At 53.5% G+C, this 19,252-nt stretch overlaps 6 protein-coding genes across 6 annotated transcripts; 3 read left to right on the plus strand and 3 right to left on the minus strand.

Annotated features, from left to right (window-relative positions):
* Positions 1 to 4,953: 4,953 nt before the first annotated feature.
* AYO21_10374 (hypothetical protein) lies at positions 4,954 to 5,666 on the minus strand (the record flags this gene model as incomplete). Its single annotated transcript, XM_022660295.1, has 3 exons — positions 4,954 to 5,278; positions 5,348 to 5,369; positions 5,438 to 5,666. The coding sequence occupies 3 exons, from the start codon at positions 5,664 to 5,666 to the stop codon at positions 4,954 to 4,956; spliced, it is 576 nt and encodes a 191-aa protein (XP_022507376.1).
* Positions 5,667 to 6,614: 948 nt separating this feature from the next.
* On the minus strand, positions 6,615 to 7,109 carry AYO21_10375 (hypothetical protein; the record flags this gene model as incomplete). The annotated part of the gene is made up of 1 exon (XM_022660296.1): positions 6,615 to 7,109. One exon carries the CDS (start codon positions 7,107 to 7,109, stop codon positions 6,615 to 6,617), a length of 495 nt encoding a protein of 164 aa, XP_022507377.1.
* Positions 7,110 to 8,962: 1,853 nt separating this feature from the next.
* AYO21_10376 (hypothetical protein) lies at positions 8,963 to 10,702 on the minus strand (the record flags this gene model as incomplete). Its single annotated transcript, XM_022660297.1, has 5 exons — positions 8,963 to 9,562; positions 9,627 to 9,707; positions 9,754 to 10,064; positions 10,148 to 10,452; positions 10,524 to 10,702. The coding sequence occupies 5 exons, from the start codon at positions 10,700 to 10,702 to the stop codon at positions 8,963 to 8,965; spliced, it is 1,476 nt and encodes a 491-aa protein (XP_022507378.1).
* A 2,359-nt stretch (positions 10,703 to 13,061) lies between these two features.
* On the plus strand, positions 13,062 to 13,742 carry AYO21_10377 (ABC multidrug transporter mdr2; the record flags this gene model as incomplete). Its single annotated transcript, XM_022660298.1, has 1 exon — positions 13,062 to 13,742. The coding sequence occupies one exon, from the start codon at positions 13,062 to 13,064 to the stop codon at positions 13,740 to 13,742; it is 681 nt and encodes a 226-aa protein (XP_022507379.1).
* A 1,026-nt stretch (positions 13,743 to 14,768) lies between these two features.
* Positions 14,769 to 15,818, plus strand: AYO21_10378 (hypothetical protein; the record flags this gene model as incomplete). Its single annotated transcript, XM_022660299.1, has 1 exon — positions 14,769 to 15,818. The coding sequence occupies one exon, from the start codon at positions 14,769 to 14,771 to the stop codon at positions 15,816 to 15,818; it is 1,050 nt and encodes a 349-aa protein (XP_022507380.1).
* Positions 15,819 to 17,810: 1,992 nt separating this feature from the next.
* AYO21_10379 (hypothetical protein) lies at positions 17,811 to 19,085 on the plus strand (the record flags this gene model as incomplete). Its single annotated transcript, XM_022660300.1, has 1 exon — positions 17,811 to 19,085. The coding sequence occupies one exon, from the start codon at positions 17,811 to 17,813 to the stop codon at positions 19,083 to 19,085; it is 1,275 nt and encodes a 424-aa protein (XP_022507381.1).
* Positions 19,086 to 19,252: the final 167 nt, after the last annotated feature.

Here is a 19,252-nt window from a genome sequence, read left to right on the forward strand (position 1 = left end):
ACTCCTCGCATAATTCAGCCAAAATCCTTCAATCTTACCTCAACATCCTGGAGGCAAGACAACTCTCAAGATGTGCAAGGCTCATGTGTTGCGGTTCTGTTGCGGACATGGCATTCTGATGGGCTTCGATATATGCAAATTGGCACCGTGCCCGCTTCTCAAGACGACGGGAGTGAAGCTCCCACAACAGCCCTACAAATGCTATAACTGTCAGAATAGACTGTCAAGCTCGACCATTCGACCTCTGTCGCCACGAGGATGCTCTTCTTCATCGACTGGAAGTTTAGATTCTAATTCCTCGGGCTCCTCTATCACGCCGCCATCGTCTCCAATATCTCGAGTACCCTCGAAGATTGCGGCCCCTTTACCAGGAGTGGCCCGCCAACCTTCAGAATGCGGCGAGTTGGGACGCAGGTTTAGTCGCTCACAATCATTCTCTTCCAAGGGATTCCGATTCTCGTGCACTTCATCCTCGCATTATCCGACACCCCATTACATGGGCTTGCCAACATTCCTGCCTCACCAGGACCACCCTTGTCCACCTTGTCAACTGGAAGAATCCCGCGCGAATGCAGACAGAGAAGCAATTGCGTCGGCACGAGCTCAATATCCTCACCTCACGTGCGAGATGCTGGTAAGAGATGGGCGACGGTGGGAAGAGTGGCAGACCAAGCCCAGCCTGGAGAAGTTCGTTGAAGAAAAGCGGTCGGACGAGAAGCAGATGTGGCTGCATGTCACGAGGAAATGGACCCAGGATTTGAAGAAGGTGCGAGTCCTTGTGTCGGAGGAAGATGGACTGGGGTTACTAGGATGAGGCAAACACTGATTTTCATATGGAGTCTGGACTGGTAAAATGGGGTATAGCTCTTCATAGGGCCAGGGAAAATGGGAGGATAGCTGGCTTCTTATGATACCCACGGGCTGGCTGGCGTCGAGGGTATAGGGAGAATATATTTTCTTTCTTCCCAGACAGTATACGGAATGGACAGCACCTTGAACGATGATACATTGTCACAGAAGGATTTCCAGTTCGCACATTCGTAGAGTCAAGGCTGAGCAAAGTAAGCGTTGTGAACGTTCAAGGCCTCAATGCTGGGACGAGGGCGCAGGGGGATTGGAGGAGAGCTTTAGGAGCTTCGCCAGCCCGCACCGCATGAGACAGAGTTGCAGGCAGGTGGTGAGTGTCTGACAGAGTGAGAAAGGTGTTGAGCAGCATCAAGCACTGGCGGGGAGGTGCTGGGGGGTCAATCTCCTATGTATGGGGATAAGCGGCAGCCGCGAGAAGCGCAGCGCAGGCGGAGTTGGTGGGTGGGTGGTGTGTGGGGGGAGGCGTTAGGTAATGGAACGCATCCCCTATCCCCACCACCAGCACCACGCCTAGATCCCACCACGGTTGGCCCCTGGCCCCCTGGTCCTGGGCATTAAAGCTTGGACAACCTTATGTATGTATGTACATACATACTGTTGGATTGGTACGGAGTCCTGTGGATAGGTGTCCAGGTTCGCTTAGGCAGGTCTTGTACCTGATTCTTGCTGATTGAGCGTCAGGCTTCCATCGAGCTTCCTTTTCCGTCGTCTCGGCTTCGCTCAATACCCAGGCATTACTTACCTTAGAGGTATCGTGAACCTACTTAGCAGTAGTGCCTACGGTGAGCGAGGTGGTACCTAGAGGTAGATTAGGTACGCACGTACGGTACCGTATGTAATAGACGGTCGCCAGCATCCGCCACTCCCGTTTCAGTCCGTTTCCCCCCTTTATTTTTGTCATCCCAACAGCCTTCGTCCCCTTTCTCTTCTACTCCCTCGTTCCCATGGTCCTTCTCTCATATCCGAACTTTCTGTCCATTTTTTCGCCACTCTCCCCGTCTGTATTTCGATCTTTGCATCTGTGCTCCGCTTGTCCCTGCCCAGTTAGTTTACAGGTCTCGACGGCATGCATTTTGGCCCGACACCCAGCTGAACCAGAGCTGAGCCTCTTGACCATTCCTCCGAGACGCTGCATCCTGGTGCCGTCGTGTGTGCCTTGAATGACACGAAGCCGTTGTCGTCATTATACTTGTCTTGATGTTGCAGTCTCTTGGTCCAGCTCGAAAAGCAACAATTATTTTTTTGCCCAAAGAGGCACAAGAAAGGTGAATTGTGATCAAATGTGATGATATGTGATGATGTGTGGTAGGTGGCCATAACACGAGCCCTGCCCTGCCTGGATCTGGCCATGGACTGTGCACGCGAAAGGTGGCCGTCAATTATCTGAACTATTGGGTTCCATTGCTCAGCCCAGACATTGCTAAAGTGCCCTTATCCTCTAACCACAAGCACAGAACTCACACTCCTCCTGGTCTAGAAAGGAGCCACAGCGATGGGCACCTCAAGATCTTCGGCAACGTTCCCCCATGCAATCCCTTGGTGGAATCAGGTGGTGGAATTGCGTTGTGTCCTCCTCTCCTCTGGAGACTTCGTCAAGGCGTCGATTCACCACATCCATCTGTCAAAACATCGCATCGCACCTGTGAGCAAAGATGGAGGATGTAGAACGCGCTGATGCGGCCGTCCAAGGCATTGTAAACAACTTGAACCAATTTAATATGTCCAGTATCGCCTGGAACAATGCGACTCTCTTGGTTCCCACCACCACAACCGGCTGTGAGCGCCCCGGAGCAATGCCTATACCAATGTATCAGTTCAACTGTAAGGCCCGAGAACTCGTCAAGCATCCCACCCACCCATCGCGTTGCATCCGACTCGAACTGATACCCTCAGGCTCCCTCCACCAGATGCGCAGCCAGGCCGCCTTTGAGCAAAATACTTGCATTCCGAACAACACCGATATCTGTCTTGACGGGTTTTTATGCCCTAGCTCGAATGCCACAAATCCTCCACAATACTGTCCTCCCACGGAAGAGTGTCTGCTTATTCGGTCCTCAAGAGGTACGTGTTCGCCGCAGGACCTTTATGAGCCACGTATCTGTCCTGCTCGACGAGTCGGTTCATTAGCGTCCCAGGAGGTGCTTAAATACGCCTTATTCCCACCTGGTACGCCTGAGCAGTCTGGTGAATTTATAAGCCTACAACCACACAGTCTCGAACGCATACTCAAGGCTGTACTGTCTCTCTTCCTCGCGGAGAGTTGTCAAACTACACGATGTCTTGATTTGCATGAAGAACTCCGTGAACGATGCTCGCGGTGAGCTACCGCATGCCACCTGACGCCCGGCTCCTTGCAGTAGTTACTCTTTGCACATGACATCCATCTCGGAATTTTGGTCGCTTTTCATTCCCTCGACCCCCGTGGCGACATCTGACTCGCAACAGTTACTGGTCCAGACCCTCAGCCCTCTAGGTCGTCCCCCCCCCCCCCCCCCCGGTGCGCCATACCCCCTTTACCACTGCATCTGTCGTCATGAACCTCGCAAGCCTGGTGAGTCTTCAAACGCAGCCGGGGTGTCTTTGACCTCCACGAGAGAAATGTGGGGGGGGAACTACGGCTTAACTGAATTTTGACGACCATGTCCTCGACGGAGGAAGGAAATCAATCATTTCAACTTAAGAGATCATTTTGGGGTTGTTGGCATGTTACGGGAGGATATCGAACGGGACTTGTTCATCCGCGGAATAGGTCTCGTCCCCCTCGGCGAGACTACAAGCGGCGATCTCGTCCATCATTGCTCACACCTTCTTTGGCATGGGTCCAGGCAGTGGGCGGGTAGAAGTGACAAGTCCCCGGTTTTTCCGTTGAAACTTGCGAGGCTTTGTCTCAAATAGTCGCGAACGTTGGTTTGAGGCGTGATCGCGCCAATATTGACTAGCTACCAGCATGCGAACCGTGGCTAGGGCAGATGTTTCCGGCTCTTTGGAGTTATTAGGACGTGACTTTAGATAGCGCATGGTAAAAGACGCCTGGTGTGGTCTAGCATCGCCAAACCTGGTGGGAGATATCACAACTTGGCGACGAGGCCGGAGATCGACGGGAGAATCTAGCGCGCTCTGGTCGTGGATACATTCTTGTTGGTTCATCCTCGTTGGCTTCTGGTTGTGAAACCGTGTGAGTCGGGGGGTACACTCCCTTCAGGGCCTTTGTTCAGCAACCGGCTGAAAAACAAAATGGCGTCGAAGCAAATTGCAACTGCGGACCACAAAGCAGTATGGAAGCTCAGAAGCTCGCCACACGGAGCTATCTGGCTATTGATCGTGCCGGCCGAGCCTATGTAAGCCCAGAGAATTCGCAGAAAGTTTCAAAGCGCCAACCAGAAGTCCCGCACTACCGTTGGCGCCTGCTAACGCTGTTGTTGGGAATTGCTTCGAGGAGCGACATGGACGAAAACGGAACAGATAATGGCCGGGGGCGCGCTGGGGTCAAAACGTGTATACATGTAGATATAGCCCCCCCCCCCGACCTTTTCGTTTAATACTGATGCATGCATGAGTGAGAAAGGCTTTCCCCAAAGGCGGAGACGAGAGGTTTATTGTAAATGGCCGAGAACTCGGGCGCGCCTCGGAGACAGATCTAGCACTGGCGAGTGCCTCTCTGGTCTTTCTACCCCAGACCCGCCTAGAGTAGCTCATCAGATTCATTGGTGGGCGGCACCCACGGTCCGACGGGCTTTTATAGGCTAAGCTTCGAAGCGTTCGACGGGTGACAGAGAGATGTCTAGAAGAGATGTCTTTGTGGAGATTGCCTTTAGGGTCACGAATCTCCGGGGCCGAGTTCAGCTATATATATAGCAGATGGGGATACCGAAAGCTTGGATGTACGTACAGAGGTTTGTAATGCGAGAGGCTCTCTCACAACCTGATCAGCAGATGACATTCTCTCAAGGAGTGATTGCTGTGCTTTTGTAGACTCGGGGGGAGTCCAGAAGAAACTCATCCTCACCGCTACATATCCGATATTGACTGTTCTCATACTTATCCACATTTCGTGTACAATCAATCCAACGAGGGCTTTGCTTTGCCCTATAGGGTATACCTGAAACCCTCTTGTCCCTCGATAATGACTGTGCCCATTGCCTGACCCTTGTTGGCTCTCCAGAGCTTGAGGGAGAGCAACGCCACAATCAGGAGAGCTCTCATGCCGGTCAGTGCGTGCCAGTTCTTGACAAACCCGAAACCGATCAATGTGACACACCAGCTCATTGTAACGAAGGACAGGACAATGCGAGGGCCCATCACACGGAGCAGGACCGTCGAGGGCAACTCAAAAATAATGTATGTCACAAACATAGCGAGTGTGGCGATCGAGTATCGCATGCCGACACTGAGTTCGAGGTCTTCACCCATTCTGCAGTGACAAGTTGTCAGCCTTGTCCCGCAAACAGGGTAGGAACAACCGTTTGAAAAAGGCACATACCCAGCGATACTGGCGATACCCACTGTTGCAGCGCATTTTCTCGTTAGAATTCGGATACCAACTCGAATACTGCGAGATAGGAACACTCACAATTCGCTCTGTCGATGAGGGCGACAGTGTAGACCGCGCTCAAGATCGGAATGATGCGAATGTCGATGCGTCGCACAATCTTTCGTTGCTCTTGCTCGGAGAACTGAGCGATGGCCGGAGCCACCTGAACGGCGACTTTGCTCAGAGAGACCTTGCCATCCGAAGACACGCGGAGGTGTGACTCCTCCTGGAGTTCGACATCAGGTTTGGTTTCGTCCTTGGCCGCCATGGTGGAAATGCTTTCGTTCGGGCTTCTGTTGGGGGTCTGTTGGTACATATGGAGGAAGTCCTTTTGCAAAGCAGGGGACGGGGCGGGGATGATATAGAACAATCTGGGATCCAGAAGCCGATTTCAAGACAAGATGCAGAGTCCATAATTAAAAGGCTGTTTCTTTCCAGTCATACACACATATGGACCGTGGTTCTTTGTTGCCGTGGTTTAATTAACCCGTCTTGCCCTGCTCGTTAGTTTGCCGCGGCGTTCCTCAAAGCTAAGCTCTCTCTATAGAGGCACCCCTGTCAATATGAAAAACGCCGAGGCACCCTCTCCCCACAAAGCCTACATACTTTCGGACTTGGCACGAGGAGAACTTGTGGGGGGAGAGGACTCTTGTAGAAACACTAAATCCACGTCAGCCGCGGCAGTTGACTTGATACGCTGGAATTGGGCAAAAAGTGGGCTCGCCTACCCTGGGGTACGAATCCTTCAACCTGCGGCCCCGGTACCGCCTCTGTCTGTGGTTTGTAATTAAAACGTTCGGCTTTTGATCAAAGACTAATCTCGCCATCCCCTGTTATATCCCCAGGAAAGCGGAATCGGCGGTCATGTGGACGGCTGAGCGTGACTGTGCACCATTGTGTGGAGTGAACCACTCTAGTGCATTCGTCGTGCCAAAATCCTACTAGTCAAGTAGACCAACGTTGAGCAACCGCGGTGGGCTCACCCCAGCCTGGTGTGCTGTACTGGAAAACAGCACGCAAGACTCGAATGCAGCAGTCGAGAAGGAGATAGATACATTCATTTGTCTGGCTTTCCTCCAAGATTTGGTTCTGAGGCTGCAGGAAAAGAGTCCCAAAGTGCACATCTATGTATATCTTCTTGTTGTTGATACTGTCTCTAGATCGACTTGGGGACAGATGCACCTCTGCTCTTCTCCCCCCCTGGTAGCGAACCCCTTTACACGTCTGGATGCTTTGCGTATTTTACGCTTTCCATTACGCTTTTACCGTGCAACCAGCCCTTTGTCAGGAGGTGGCGGTACACTTTCCAGCCCTCGTGGGTTCTCTTAAAGGTGAACTCGTAGCGTCCTCCGCTGGCCGCAAACTCCTCGCGCTTCGATGCGTCCGGGGTGGCAATGAAGGTCAGGAAACCCGTCGCCGTGGCGGTGTCGGATCCATCCACCACGAACATGATGTTGCTGAGACTGTGTTCTTGGTACTGGAACACCTCTTCGACCGAGGTTGCTTTCGCGATCTTCTCCCGGCCCTGGATCGGGCCCCAGTCGACGAAGTTCAGGATTCCGTCCTCGGTGAACATGTCTCCGAACCCCTTCCAGTCATGGTCGTCCACGACCCGACAGTATCGGCAGAGGAGCGTCCACAGAGCGTCTTTGTCTTCGAGTATGCGTAGTCGCCGTTCCAGGGTCTCGAGCGTCCCGGTTTCTGTGGACATTTTTTGGTAGCAGGGCTGGACGATCAGGTCCGATACTAAATCTAGCAGCACTTCAGGGGGGAAAGTGCCAGGCCTAGGAAGGGTTACTTGCTCTCTCTAAGGACGGCAAATTGCCAAAGAACCATTGCGCCTCTCTTATACCATGTGGACGCTGTGGAAAATACTGCTGTTGCTTTGACCTCGGGCGTCGGCGCTCACGTTCCTTAGGTTGAGGGGGCTTAGCTTGCCGGAGGACTATCTCTAGATGCGGACGTACCACTGGCCCTGGGGGAGCCTATGTATGTCCATCCGATCAGCCCTCCCTCACATCGTGGTTCACTGTTGGATCATCATGCCTCGGCCTCTTGCCAGATCAGTGCCGTTATTCGTCTCCATGCTCCACACGCGTCTCGAAAGGGGGGTGGGGGGGCCCAGGCAGAAGCATTAGCATCTTTGGCACGGCTGGACTTCTTGGAGCTCTTAAACTTTTCTTTTTAGAACTCGAGGTTCAGGACGGACAAGGCAGCAAAAACTCCCGAGGCGTTTGACTTGGAGTGGGGTCCTAGGTCTCGGAGCTTGGGCGAGCCGTGCGGTGGCGATGATTGGGCAGAGCGAGCCGAATACTCAGGGATGACTATTTGTACCGTGGCATTTCCTGGTGTCAGCTCTCCCGCCCAGACGAGGAGAATTGTACGAGAGCAAATGCTTCGTGGTGCGAGGCAGCGCGGTAAACCTGGCCTTCAACTCCCTCGGCTTCCCGTTGAAAGTGCTGCAGAACCCTCTGTCTCCACGAGCCTTGCCATCTGGTGTATGTATATGTATGTACAGTATGAAAATTTGTGGGCCCCTTTAGCTGTATCTCTAAGCCTGTATCCAAGTCACACAGATGCAGTTCGTTACATGTTCTTCCGAAAGTAAGGACAGTCAGCGCACAATCTCAAGCGTAGAATGGATTGATTTCATTATGACTGCGACCCATATTCGTCGAAGATATCTTCCATTTTTTTTATCATATTCATTGCCTCGTAAACCAGCAGTATTGCCGGCGTTGGGGTTCTCCATCATGGTAGAACCTCCCAGTTAAATATAGATTCGATGCTGTATTCCCAACTTCAAAAACAACATGCAAAGTTAGCTGCAGCGGACTTGTTATTATTGAAAGGACTGAGGAAGGGTGGCTGACCTTGCATCCGGCAACATTGAGAGCCCGTCAGGAGTCACCTGAGTAGCAGACCTGAAGTCATCTGCTGAAGGCCAATTTTCAGGCCTCCAAGATGTCGTTGGCCTTTCGTCTTCCGTTCTTGTGGTCCAGGCGGAAGATTGAGACCCTGGTACTTGGGTACCGTCTTCATTGAGGGTATAATCTCTGCGGCTAACAAGGATGTCCCTCGCTTTCCGAAAGAAGCCGAGGACAAGCCCGGCTGTCCAGCAATTGTCGTGAAGTTCCTCGAGAACTAACATATGGAGCTCCAGTTGAATTGAGGCATGTCTTCGTGACAGGTGGTTGGTTGATAGAAGGAAGAGTAAATAAATCTGCATGGCCACCTTTAAAGACGTGACACTAAAGGGATCTGATAAGCATTTTTCACAGCCTGTCCGTCTGGGGCGTCATGCACTCACATGCAAGGGTCGCAAAATCTGACCAAGTTGCCGCTAACCATTCCATTTAGAACAGCGCTTATGTTATCCGCCGCCCTCCTGACTCTGGCAAGCGCCATACAGCGCCACGTCGCTACCTCGGAAAACACAAGACCACTTGGCTGTTTAAGAAGGTACTCGCGGAACAACACGATGATAGAGGCCCTAGAGATATAAGTGCTGTGACGCGATATGCGATGTGCGATGCGCGATGCGCGATGCGGGGGTTTGACATCTTACTCGTTTTGAACACGGACGTGGGCAGCACAGCTTCTGACAAGCTCGCTAGGGTGACGCTCGTACTCGTGGCAGGTGTCGAGATGCCGGAGGATCTCTTGGTAGTCAGATTCTAACTGAGCTGTCGTCGGCATGGCCTTCTTCGGTCGGTAATGGACGCGTAACACCTCGGCCAGACTGACAGAATGCTTTAATAGCGACAGGTACAGTTGCGAGAGAGGGACGCGGTCGTCTGGAAGATAGGAGTTCTGGACGCTTAGAGGCAAATCGGTCACCCCTAGCCACAGGTCTTCTGTCACAGGCATGGGCACATCACAATCTTCGAGACGAATTCTCATCGGTCTTCCGTACGCAATGCACTGCCATGTTTCTCGATAGAAGCAGCTCCACCAGATTCGACGCCACAGGCGGGTTTGGCCACCGGGGAAGAATGCTCCTGGTTCACGATGAAGGCCAATTGTGTGACAAAGAGCGATCGCAACGCCAATCCAGTGGCACGGGCCTGTGCGGTCCTCGGTGTCTGCGTACCAATATGACATGAGTATGACAGATTGTATTAAGGTGATCTTATTTTGCTCATAGTCCATGTCATAGAGGTGCTAAGGCATTCGGTCAGTACCAGTGAGCAGAATTTGTGAGAGATGACGGTGTGTTGAAACAGACCTTCGCCTTTTGGTACATTGCCCGCCTCATTGCGCCCTTCGTGGCGAAGCCCGTGGCTTTGACCGTTTCGTCCGATAGGAACTGTGTCTGTTAACAATGAACTTTCATCACTGCATCGGTAACATACGGTTGCTCCCACGAAAAACATACTCCATAGAAGTAGGGGACTCATTTTGGACGGACCATTCTGCGAGTAATTATACAGGAAGCTTTTGGCGTCGATTATCGGTAGGAAGAGATGCACATGATGAAAATAACACCGTATCAGCTCCTCGCAGAGCACTTCGGACGGTAGAGAGAAAACCTCTCTTTCCTGGAGATAAGTAAGGTCTGCGGGGGAAATCTCTTTTGCTTGCGCCGGCGCAACGGAAAATTGGGGTCCCTTCGGTCGATTAGGCCGACAGATATCAAGGACAAAGCAGAGTCCTTGCTCTTCTCCTGTTTCGCTCGACCATTAGCGGGTGAGGGTCAACAGGCATGACTGTCGATTGAAGAATGAGAAAGATGGGATCGTGACGCACCCACGTAGAACGGCACATTGTCGTTATGCACGGTCTCATCTAGTGTCGCATTGAAAGCGCTCCCTGGGTCTGTTCGTTGCAAGGCTGTTTCCAACTCCCAGTCTGCCGTGTTATTTGACTCCTCGAGCCTGCTACGGCTAAATTGCTCCGCGGTGGTGCTGTTAACCACCCTCGCCGGATTTTCGGTGGCGACAGTAGCCACTGCGTCCAAAGTCGCAGGTGTTTGGGCCACGATCGGTACACGTTCCGGGGGGGCGGGGTTCGTCGTGTGAGATGAGTGATTGTGCGTGCGGTGCGCCGAAACGCTGTGTCGATTATGCAGTCAGAAATTGCTATCGTCACACAGAAGGGCCCTCGACGACCGGAGGCGACTCACCGGGTCCGCGCACGAGTGTACGGCCTGCACGCGACGCCATCCAGACCGCAGTTGGTACACGGCTGGCCCGTTTGGCCAATACTACACCGGACCTTTCGATGGTGGCACTGTTCGCAAGCCATATGTGACCTCTTCTTCCTCGAATTCAATCGCGGCGAGCTCGGAACCGTGCCGGCCATCGCGGCTGGTGGGGTTTTGCGCAGTGTAGGAGGAGTGGCTGCGGTGGACGCGGTGGACGCGGTGTCGAGCATCGATGGTGCCAGGACAAAAGTCGAGGTACAAGACCGTGTGACCTGAACCCCAGCCTTTAATCGCTGGAGACACGGGGATGGAAGAGCGGGGTGACGCTAGAATTCGCCGAGCCGGACCCTTGCTTCCAGGTAAAATTAGGGCATGATTGGGCGGCGAACATCCTGGTGGGTAGCAGGGCACGTCCAGGGAGACCTCGCCACTAGCAGTTTTTCGCTCTTGACTCAAGGAAATGTAACCCGGGCAGATGGTCGGCACATCGTCTCAACCACGCATGTACAACCATGTAGGTAGATACGGCCATGTAGGTATGGCGGAGGCATTCGTCGAGCACTCGGAACTTCTCGCGGTTCTACTGCGACATCTACAGCAAGCTGGCGCATCAAGACTTTGCAGCAAACCTGCATGAGGGACCCTTCGACGTCTTTGTGGTTCCGTATCCTCATTCATGCTGGACGTGACCCCCAGATTTCGGCCAGGCTGAATTCGGTCGTGCTTCTTAGTGCCATTTTAGTGATTGTATCAGGGGGCATTTCACGCCTCTTCGAGAGAGACGGGTCGCGCTTGAAAGGGCAATCAGAAAGGGCATGCCGCATAGTCAGATGCGCCGCGAAGAGTGTCACAGGAGTCTGTTTAAAGACCAGGGAAGCCCAAGAGGATCACGACCGACATGTACATGTATATTCACGTAAGCTTTCATCAGCCAACTGGGTCGGGGACCGACGGACAGGGTGTTCTAAACGGAGATACAAATCGTATTCCGAACGCTGACCAGGATGAGAGACACGGACATCGCGAGGCCGAGCGTGATGCTCAGGACAAGCCCGGAGTTGGCCAGGACCAACATCTAATCAACCCAGAATACAAAGACTGTTTCAAGCATTTTTGGGGTCCTACGCCACTGGATGGGTTGGACCGCATCATGACAAGAGGTAACACACGCACCGCGAACGTCGGCTGGTGTTCTAACTGACAGATCTAGCACGTGTTGGAGCTGCACAACGATGCTCTAGTGTGCAGAAAAGACAGTCCACAGGCACAGCGAGTCGAGATGCCATGGTGGCGATGGGAGCGCCGCGAAACTGGCAGACTGCCACCCAGACCGAGATATTGAATCTGGGCACGTCGCCGCGACGCATCCTGCCTGGATCTGGCTGGACACGGGTGTCACGTACGGAGAGCATTGTGTCCGCATTCCAGACGAGTCGACGAGGACGCCCGTAGTACCCAGGCACGACAGGTTGACACCGTCTCCCCCCTTCTCTGCCTCCTTGATACTCCGTACTCTGTATGCTCGAGATCAAGAACCGTGCCCTCGTGGCGGGATGCGACGCCAGTGTCACCCGCTCTTCTGGGGTCGACGCAAGGGTTTCCCATCCCCACCCTTCGCCTCCACCGCCCGCTCCAGAAAGCAAATCAGTGGAAGATAGACTCAGACTCCGACTCCTGACTCAGACTCAGAGATCGTCCAGTACGCCTGGGCGGTGCTGCCGAGGAAACGGCCTTGATTGGCGGGCGAGGGGGGCGCCAGTATGCCGACACGAGCAAGGCGCCGGCCGCATCTGGTATAGTTGCCTCGGCGATTTCAGCACACGAAATACGAAGTTACCGGCGACCAGGACTCGTGCCCCACCCCCCCTCCCCCCGGTCAAAGGGGCACTGGGGTCACCCACCCAACACAATAGACCATGGGGTATGAATTCCGCACCCCCCTTGGCGCCGCATGCGCCCTGATTGCGGATGGATCGATAGGCAGACGCTCTGCGGAGTCGTCCAAGGCGCCGTCGCGAGAAGATCGCAAGCAAAACGCAACAATTCTGCACAGAGTGCCCAACCGTGGCAAACAGCCTCTAATATTGTACCGCTAGACTGCCAATACGAGATACTTCGCTCTAAATAATCGGGGCCCGGGATGCCAATTGGGTTAGCAGATGGGAAAGGGCAGGAATTCCGCACTGCCCACGTCCAACAGTCGCGTCGGGACCATAAGATTTGGGACGATCCCAACTGTCATTGCAAGGCCATCCTTCCCTACAAACTACCTCTTGTCGACAATTGAATGCCGGGATTTCCACTGTGACCGCAAATAGATCGAGGACAGTAGCCCATTTCTCGCGGTCTACCAGTCGCAGGATCCATCGAAAGTGACTTGCTTTGCTCTGGGGCCATTTTTTACACCTGTGCTGTCAGTTGGGTGGAAGCTTTTGAGCCAGTGACAGGATGGGCTCTGTCTACCCGGCAATGTTGCCTGCGAAAGAAGAACCTCCCCACGGAATGACTTGGACAACGATGGACCGTTTCGATGCAGAACGGGTCTTGCACGGATGGCGGCTACAATCTGGAGACCCGATATATGGCATACCTATAGCCAGCCAAGCAGGCGACGAAAGTCTGCACAAATCGCCACCGTCGTGCGCCTCCATCTCCAAAAGTCTCAACGGGTCTGGCCCGGTCCGGAGTCAAAAGAACAACAAAATTCGAAAGCCGAGATTGTCTACAACCACTTCAAAGAAACAAAAGAGAATCATGTTTGACAGGCATTCGAAGCCTGTCACTACTGAGCCTGTGACGAGTGACCCGAAGACCAAATCTTTGAATCCTCGCACATCGCCTGACCCTCTTCGCCGCAATGAATCACTCCACGGTATGCTTTCCATGGTTACAATTACTCAGAACGAACGGGATCTACTACTCAATCTCACGGTCCCCATCACCTGTGGCGACAGTCCGCAAGGCGAAACTGCCGAGCTTGTCGATTTCAATTCGCCGCTTGACACTGATTTGGCTTCTGTGTTCAGAGAAGCCGACGAACGGTTGGACCAACGACCACTGGCTCATCCTCCCGGGCCAGCTTTGTTGCCGGAACTCGACAACACTATCGGCTCTAGCAGACTGAAGAACTGCGATCTTGATATCATCTTTTCCGAATACTGTGGCAATGTTAATGCCCATGGCCTAGTTTCCGGCTAAGCACTTCAGAGCTTACAGCGGCTCACTTTACGGTTCCGTTCAGAAGAACAGCCGACATCGACTGCAAGACCATCGGTTTTGAGGGGTGTAAAGCATGGCGATCAAAGTGTACCTACTACCGTCGGCCAGGTCCAATTCTCCAGCCATTCGGTCAATAAATGCGCGGCAAAAGCTGGACTTCCTGATCCTTGCATATGAGCATCATTCAAATTGCCTGTGCGTGTGTGGCACTGAAACCGTAGATGAATCGTAAGCACCAGGAAGGGACGAGAAGCAAATTGCCTCCTGCCTCCCACTCTCTCATTCGTCTCGCTTCGGCCAAACCTACGCTCACTGTGGGTTCCGTCAACATGGGTCTCCTTCGCCCGCGTCTACGTTGCGGCCTCGTTGGGGAGACTGAGACTTTGTAGACGCTCCGTCCTCTTCGGACACGCGAGAGGGTAAGGATTTGAATGCTGGCATGATTGCGATCTCCAGGAGACCCACAGCGATAGGGGTGTGTTCGGTGCAAGGGTGTCCCCGGGCGTTCGGCAAGACTCGGTGCTGTGTGGGAGGATTGATTGTTCTCGTCCTGGCCCGTCACATCTCGCTGTCCTTGCTTGGCCCAACAGAGGTCCAGATATGGACACCCACTCGTGGTAGTATCAAAGTGCCTCGGAGCCACTTGTCTCAGCATGTCCTTCCGTATTGCGCAGGGATCGAGGCAAGGGAAGGACGGACAAATTCTCGAGATGATTGACCAACACGCTTGGCCCATCTTTCGGCGGGTGACGGGAGACTCGCACATTCGGGCCAGATCAGCGGCTTTGAAATCCAATCCAAAGCGCCATTCTGGGAAATGCTTCACCACCCACGCTCTGAAGTGCCTCGGTACAAACCTGTCAAAATGCAAATAGAGATTAGGCCCGTTTCGATATATTGCACAGAGATCCCGCTCCTCATAACGTCTTCTTTGTCCCCCTTCAACGCACTCCCAAGCAAGCCCGTCGACTGTCCGCCCGTTCTCAGCCAAACCGTCCGTGAAAGATGACATCTCGAACCGTCTTGGTCACTGGGGCCAATGGCTTTCTCGGCCAGGTCGCCGCGGCGCAATTTTCTCGTGCGGGATGGACCACTTACGGCCTCACCCGCAAGGAATCTAGTTTTCCAGATCTATACAGAAATGAGGTCATTCCAGTCCTGGGGTCGGCCGCCGACCCAAGCTTCGTTAAGCATTTGCCTACGATCGATGTGGTTGTGAATACCACGGACGACTATCGGGACGCAGCGAGACATTTCCAACATGTTACCTCGTTATTCAAGACCGTCGCGGCAACAGCCAAGGAGCGCGGCGGCAACAAACCCCTAGTACTATTCACGAGCGGCTGCAAAGACTACGGTATGGGCTCAAGGCACGGAGACCCTAACCTGAAGCCGCACACGGAAGAGGATCCGATCAATCCACCACAACTCGTGGCCGAGAGAACGAAAGCTGCGCTGTCGGTCTTTGACCACGCGGAGGAATTTGACGCCGTGGTTTTCCGTCCTACAACTTTCTACGGACGCAGTGGCAGTCTGTACTCGCCCTTCTTCACACTGGCCGAACAGGCGGCGGAAACCCCGGAGCGCGTGCTCACCTTGGCGACGACCCCGAACTCGGTCCTGCACGGAACCCACGTAGACGACGTCGCGTCCGCTTACGTGGCTGTGGCCCAGAGCCCCCGAGAGGCCGTCGCCGGGCAAGTGTTCAACGTCTCGAACAAGATGTACGAAACCATCGGGGACATTGCTGCCGTGGTTGAAAAGAGCTACAACATCAAGGTCCAGTACAAAGAGCCCAGCGGCGAGAAGAAAGTCGACATCGTCGACATCACCATCAACTTCCCGCAGTGGGTGGGCTCCGAGAAGCTGAGAAAGACGACCGGCTGGACCGACACCAAGAAGAGCTTTATCGACGGGTTCGAGATCTACCGGAAGGCCTATGAGCAGGCGGTCGTGGACGAGGACCGCGGAGTAGACAAGATGCGCAACAGTCTGGCCTTTGCACGGATGAGCGTCGAAGAGCAGGCGGCTATCATTGCGGAGCGCGGAAAATAGAGCATCTGTCTCCCCCCCTCCCCCACCCCTTTTTTTTTAAAAAAAAAAAATTCGTGGGACCAGCCTTGGCCTTTTTGGTGATATGACCGCCACGCTCGTGTCCAGGCCATGGATTTTGGGGCTTTCCCAAAAGCTTGCGATGTCGTTGCGAGAGGGCTCTCCGCCGGCCCTAATGCTATAGAAGTACGTACATTTAGATCTTCCATGTCCCCTCTGCGGACGTATCGTTGGCTTCTAACGGAATGTGAATTCTTCTCCAGTAACAGGTGAATGTGAAATCCTCGCCCGAGTAGTACTTTGGTGTCAACATATCCGGCTCCGCGTGGCCACGGTGTCGGATATGTGTTCTGGGGGTGGAGAAGGTTCTGCCGTCGTAAAGTTCGGCCGGCACGTACTGTAGGAGGGGCAGAACTACCTAGCGCCTAAGGACTTGGTACCACTATGTCAGAAAGTGCGTTGGTGTAGAGAGCACAGGTCTAGATTGAAGTTGACGTGCCAACCGTGCTCATCGAGGTGCACGTGATACCACACTCAAGCATATCCTTTGTAATCTAAGCGCCGCCGACCCACATCGGCCTGGTGTAACCATGCAACGATACCTATGCAGGTCTAGCATGTGGGGATTCTGATCGTAAGTGATGGTGGTCGGCTTTCCGCCTGGCTCTCTGGCGCAAGGTTGCGTGGAGAGGTCTACTCTGCACTGGAAGGCCTCGGCGTCACGGTTGTGGGCGGGAGAGCGGCCGGTGTAGGAGTTGGAGGCTTCCTTTTAGGTGGTAAAATAACCACCTCTGATATTTATTTTATACAGATCTGCTCACACGACCTTTCCAGGAGAAATCTCCTGGTACTCAAATCTCTATGGTTGGGGCTGCGACCATATCGAAGCATACGAAGTGGTTCTCGCAGACGGCTCAATTGTGACAACCAGTAAAGATTCACTTCCAGACTTATACAAAAATCTACGGGGAGGCACAGGAAACTTCGGGATCGTGACCACATTTCATATGGAAGCGTATCCATACACCGGTATGTGGGCGGGGCACAAGGCATTTGAGTACCAGTTTGGTGCTGAAGCCACAAGGGCATTTATCTACATTGGCTCGATCAGCGACTCTGTGGATGGCAAGTCCTTTTTTATACTCAGCATGCGCCCAACAGGCGACAAAACCTGGGTTTGGGGGAGCCTCGCTCACGTACTGTGATGCGATAGTCGATCCTACCTGTTTTGAGGCCGCCCAATACGATGCCTTCGCTCATTGACGACTGCCGCACGCGAGATCAGGCAGAATGCGTGATGCAGCTGCAGGCATACTATCCGAATTTGGATGCAGTACACGGTTTGGGTTATGGCCACCCGAGTCGACCTTGACACTCTGCGAATTTGTTGTGAGATCTGGAAAGAGGAAATGCAACCTCTCGTCGGCGAGGTGGAGGGGTTTAAACCCGTGCTTGCAATTCAGTACATGACGACAGCGGTCATTGAGGGTGCAGGACGCAATGGAGGAAATGTGACCGGACTTGCAGGAACTCGACCATTTATCATGTATAACGCTGAACCACGGTGGGCTGACGCGGACGACAACATGCGAGTGCTCACCCAAATCAATCAAGCCTTCAAAAGAATGTCGACTGAATCCAGGCAGATGGGGACAAAGCATGAATACCGGAACAGCAATTATTGCAGTGAGTACCAAGATGCCATACCTTCGTATGGCGTCGGTCCAAACGAGTTCTTGCGCAAAGTCTCTCACCCGTATGACCCTGCTGTGGGTGCATCGTACCTGCCAAGATCTGGGGTTGACGTGTCCAGGCCCAAGCGAGCAGGGATGCGCTGTCACTAAGGATTCATAGCTCAGTGGATCAGTCAGCACTCGTGACATCGCAGGCAACATCATTCCTCATTCCTTGCCATCGCGAAGCAGGTCTTCAGTTGAATTGGTTGGTTCTCGCATTATTTCCCGATTGTTATCTACGCGTTGCACGACTGCAAATATGCGGCTCACGCAGTTGTCGGTCCTTTTGTCGCTTCCCGCTGCCGTCATCTCCGTCGTCATCTTCCCCGAAGCCGAAGTCTTCCAGAACCAACCTAGAGACTCTCCCAACCGGCTGTCCGAGGCCGCCGCGACTGAATACACCGAATGGTCATGGGCAAAGATTGGCGGGTCGCCTGCACCCAAGTTTGATGAAGAGGAGGAACAATCTGCAACTGAGCTCAGACTCACTCCCAAGATCGCTCACCTCCCTCATACTATCGAGACGATCGCCGACGACAACTGGATCAAGATCACAAGACTGTCGCCCAAACTCGCCTCACCCGCAAAGACAACTGAGGGCGGCTCTGACGATGACCAGCCTCTCCCCGTGGTGATCTGGCATGGCCTGGGGGATTCGGCCGACGCCAAAGGTATCAAAGAGATTGCAGCCATGTTGGACAATATCCATCCGGGTACATATACATATATCATTTCGCTGGGCGGTAACCCGGGCTCTGCAGATCGCCAGGCTTCGTTCTTTGGTAACGTCACGGAACAAATTCTTGCCGTGTGCCACATGCTGGCGAGCGACAACATTCTGCGTACGGCACCGGCCCTCGACGCCGTCGGGTTCAGCCAGGGTGGCGTCTTCCTGAGAGGTTACGTCGAGAGATGCGCCGATTGGGCGCCGAAGATTCGATCTCTGATCACTTTCGGGTCTCCGCATAACGGCATCGCTGAATTTCAGACATGCGCCTCGGCCTCAGACTGGATTTGTCAAGGTGCCAACGCGCTCTTGAAGAGCAGCACGGTCTGGTCCGACTTTATCCAATCAAGACTCGTTCCGGCTCAATATTACCGCGACACGAAGGACTTTGACAATTACCTGGAGCATTCCAATTACCTTGCAGATATCAACAACGAGCGCGCTCGCAAGAATGCCACCTACGCCCAGAATCTGGCCACACTCGAAAGATTTGTGATGATCCTCTTCGACGACGACAAAACTCTCATTCCAAAAGAGAGTGCGTGGTTTGCAGAATTCAACGAGACTGAAAATTCGATTACACGCCTCCGCGATAGACCCATCTACGAAGAGGATTGGATCGGCCTGAAGAAGCTGGATGCGAAGGGCGGCCTCAAGTTCGTAGGCTTGCCGGGTGAACATATGGAGTTGCGGGCGAAGGATTTGAGGAGCTTGTTTGAGGTATTTTTTGGGCCGGCAGGAAAGGAGTTTGACGAGCACCTTGACTCGGAAAAAGAGCAGGAGATTGAAATGAAGCCCGAGTTGTAATCGCCTCTGGCCGGAATTTGCGTGTGAGACTGTTGCAGGTGTGTTGGCGCTGAAGATGATGGATTTTGTAACGAAGCTGGCCAGCGAAGCGAACCCTCGTGTTGGATGGGGGGACTGTAAACGGAAAGGAGGTTAAGGATTGGGTTGCGTTCGTCTCGTTATAAGTA

This window comes from Fonsecaea monophora (assembly GCF_001642475.1).
Source record: "Fonsecaea monophora strain CBS 269.37 chromosome Unknown Scaff118, whole genome shotgun sequence".
NCBI classification, from domain to species: domain Eukaryota; kingdom Fungi; phylum Ascomycota; class Eurotiomycetes; order Chaetothyriales; family Herpotrichiellaceae; genus Fonsecaea; species Fonsecaea monophora.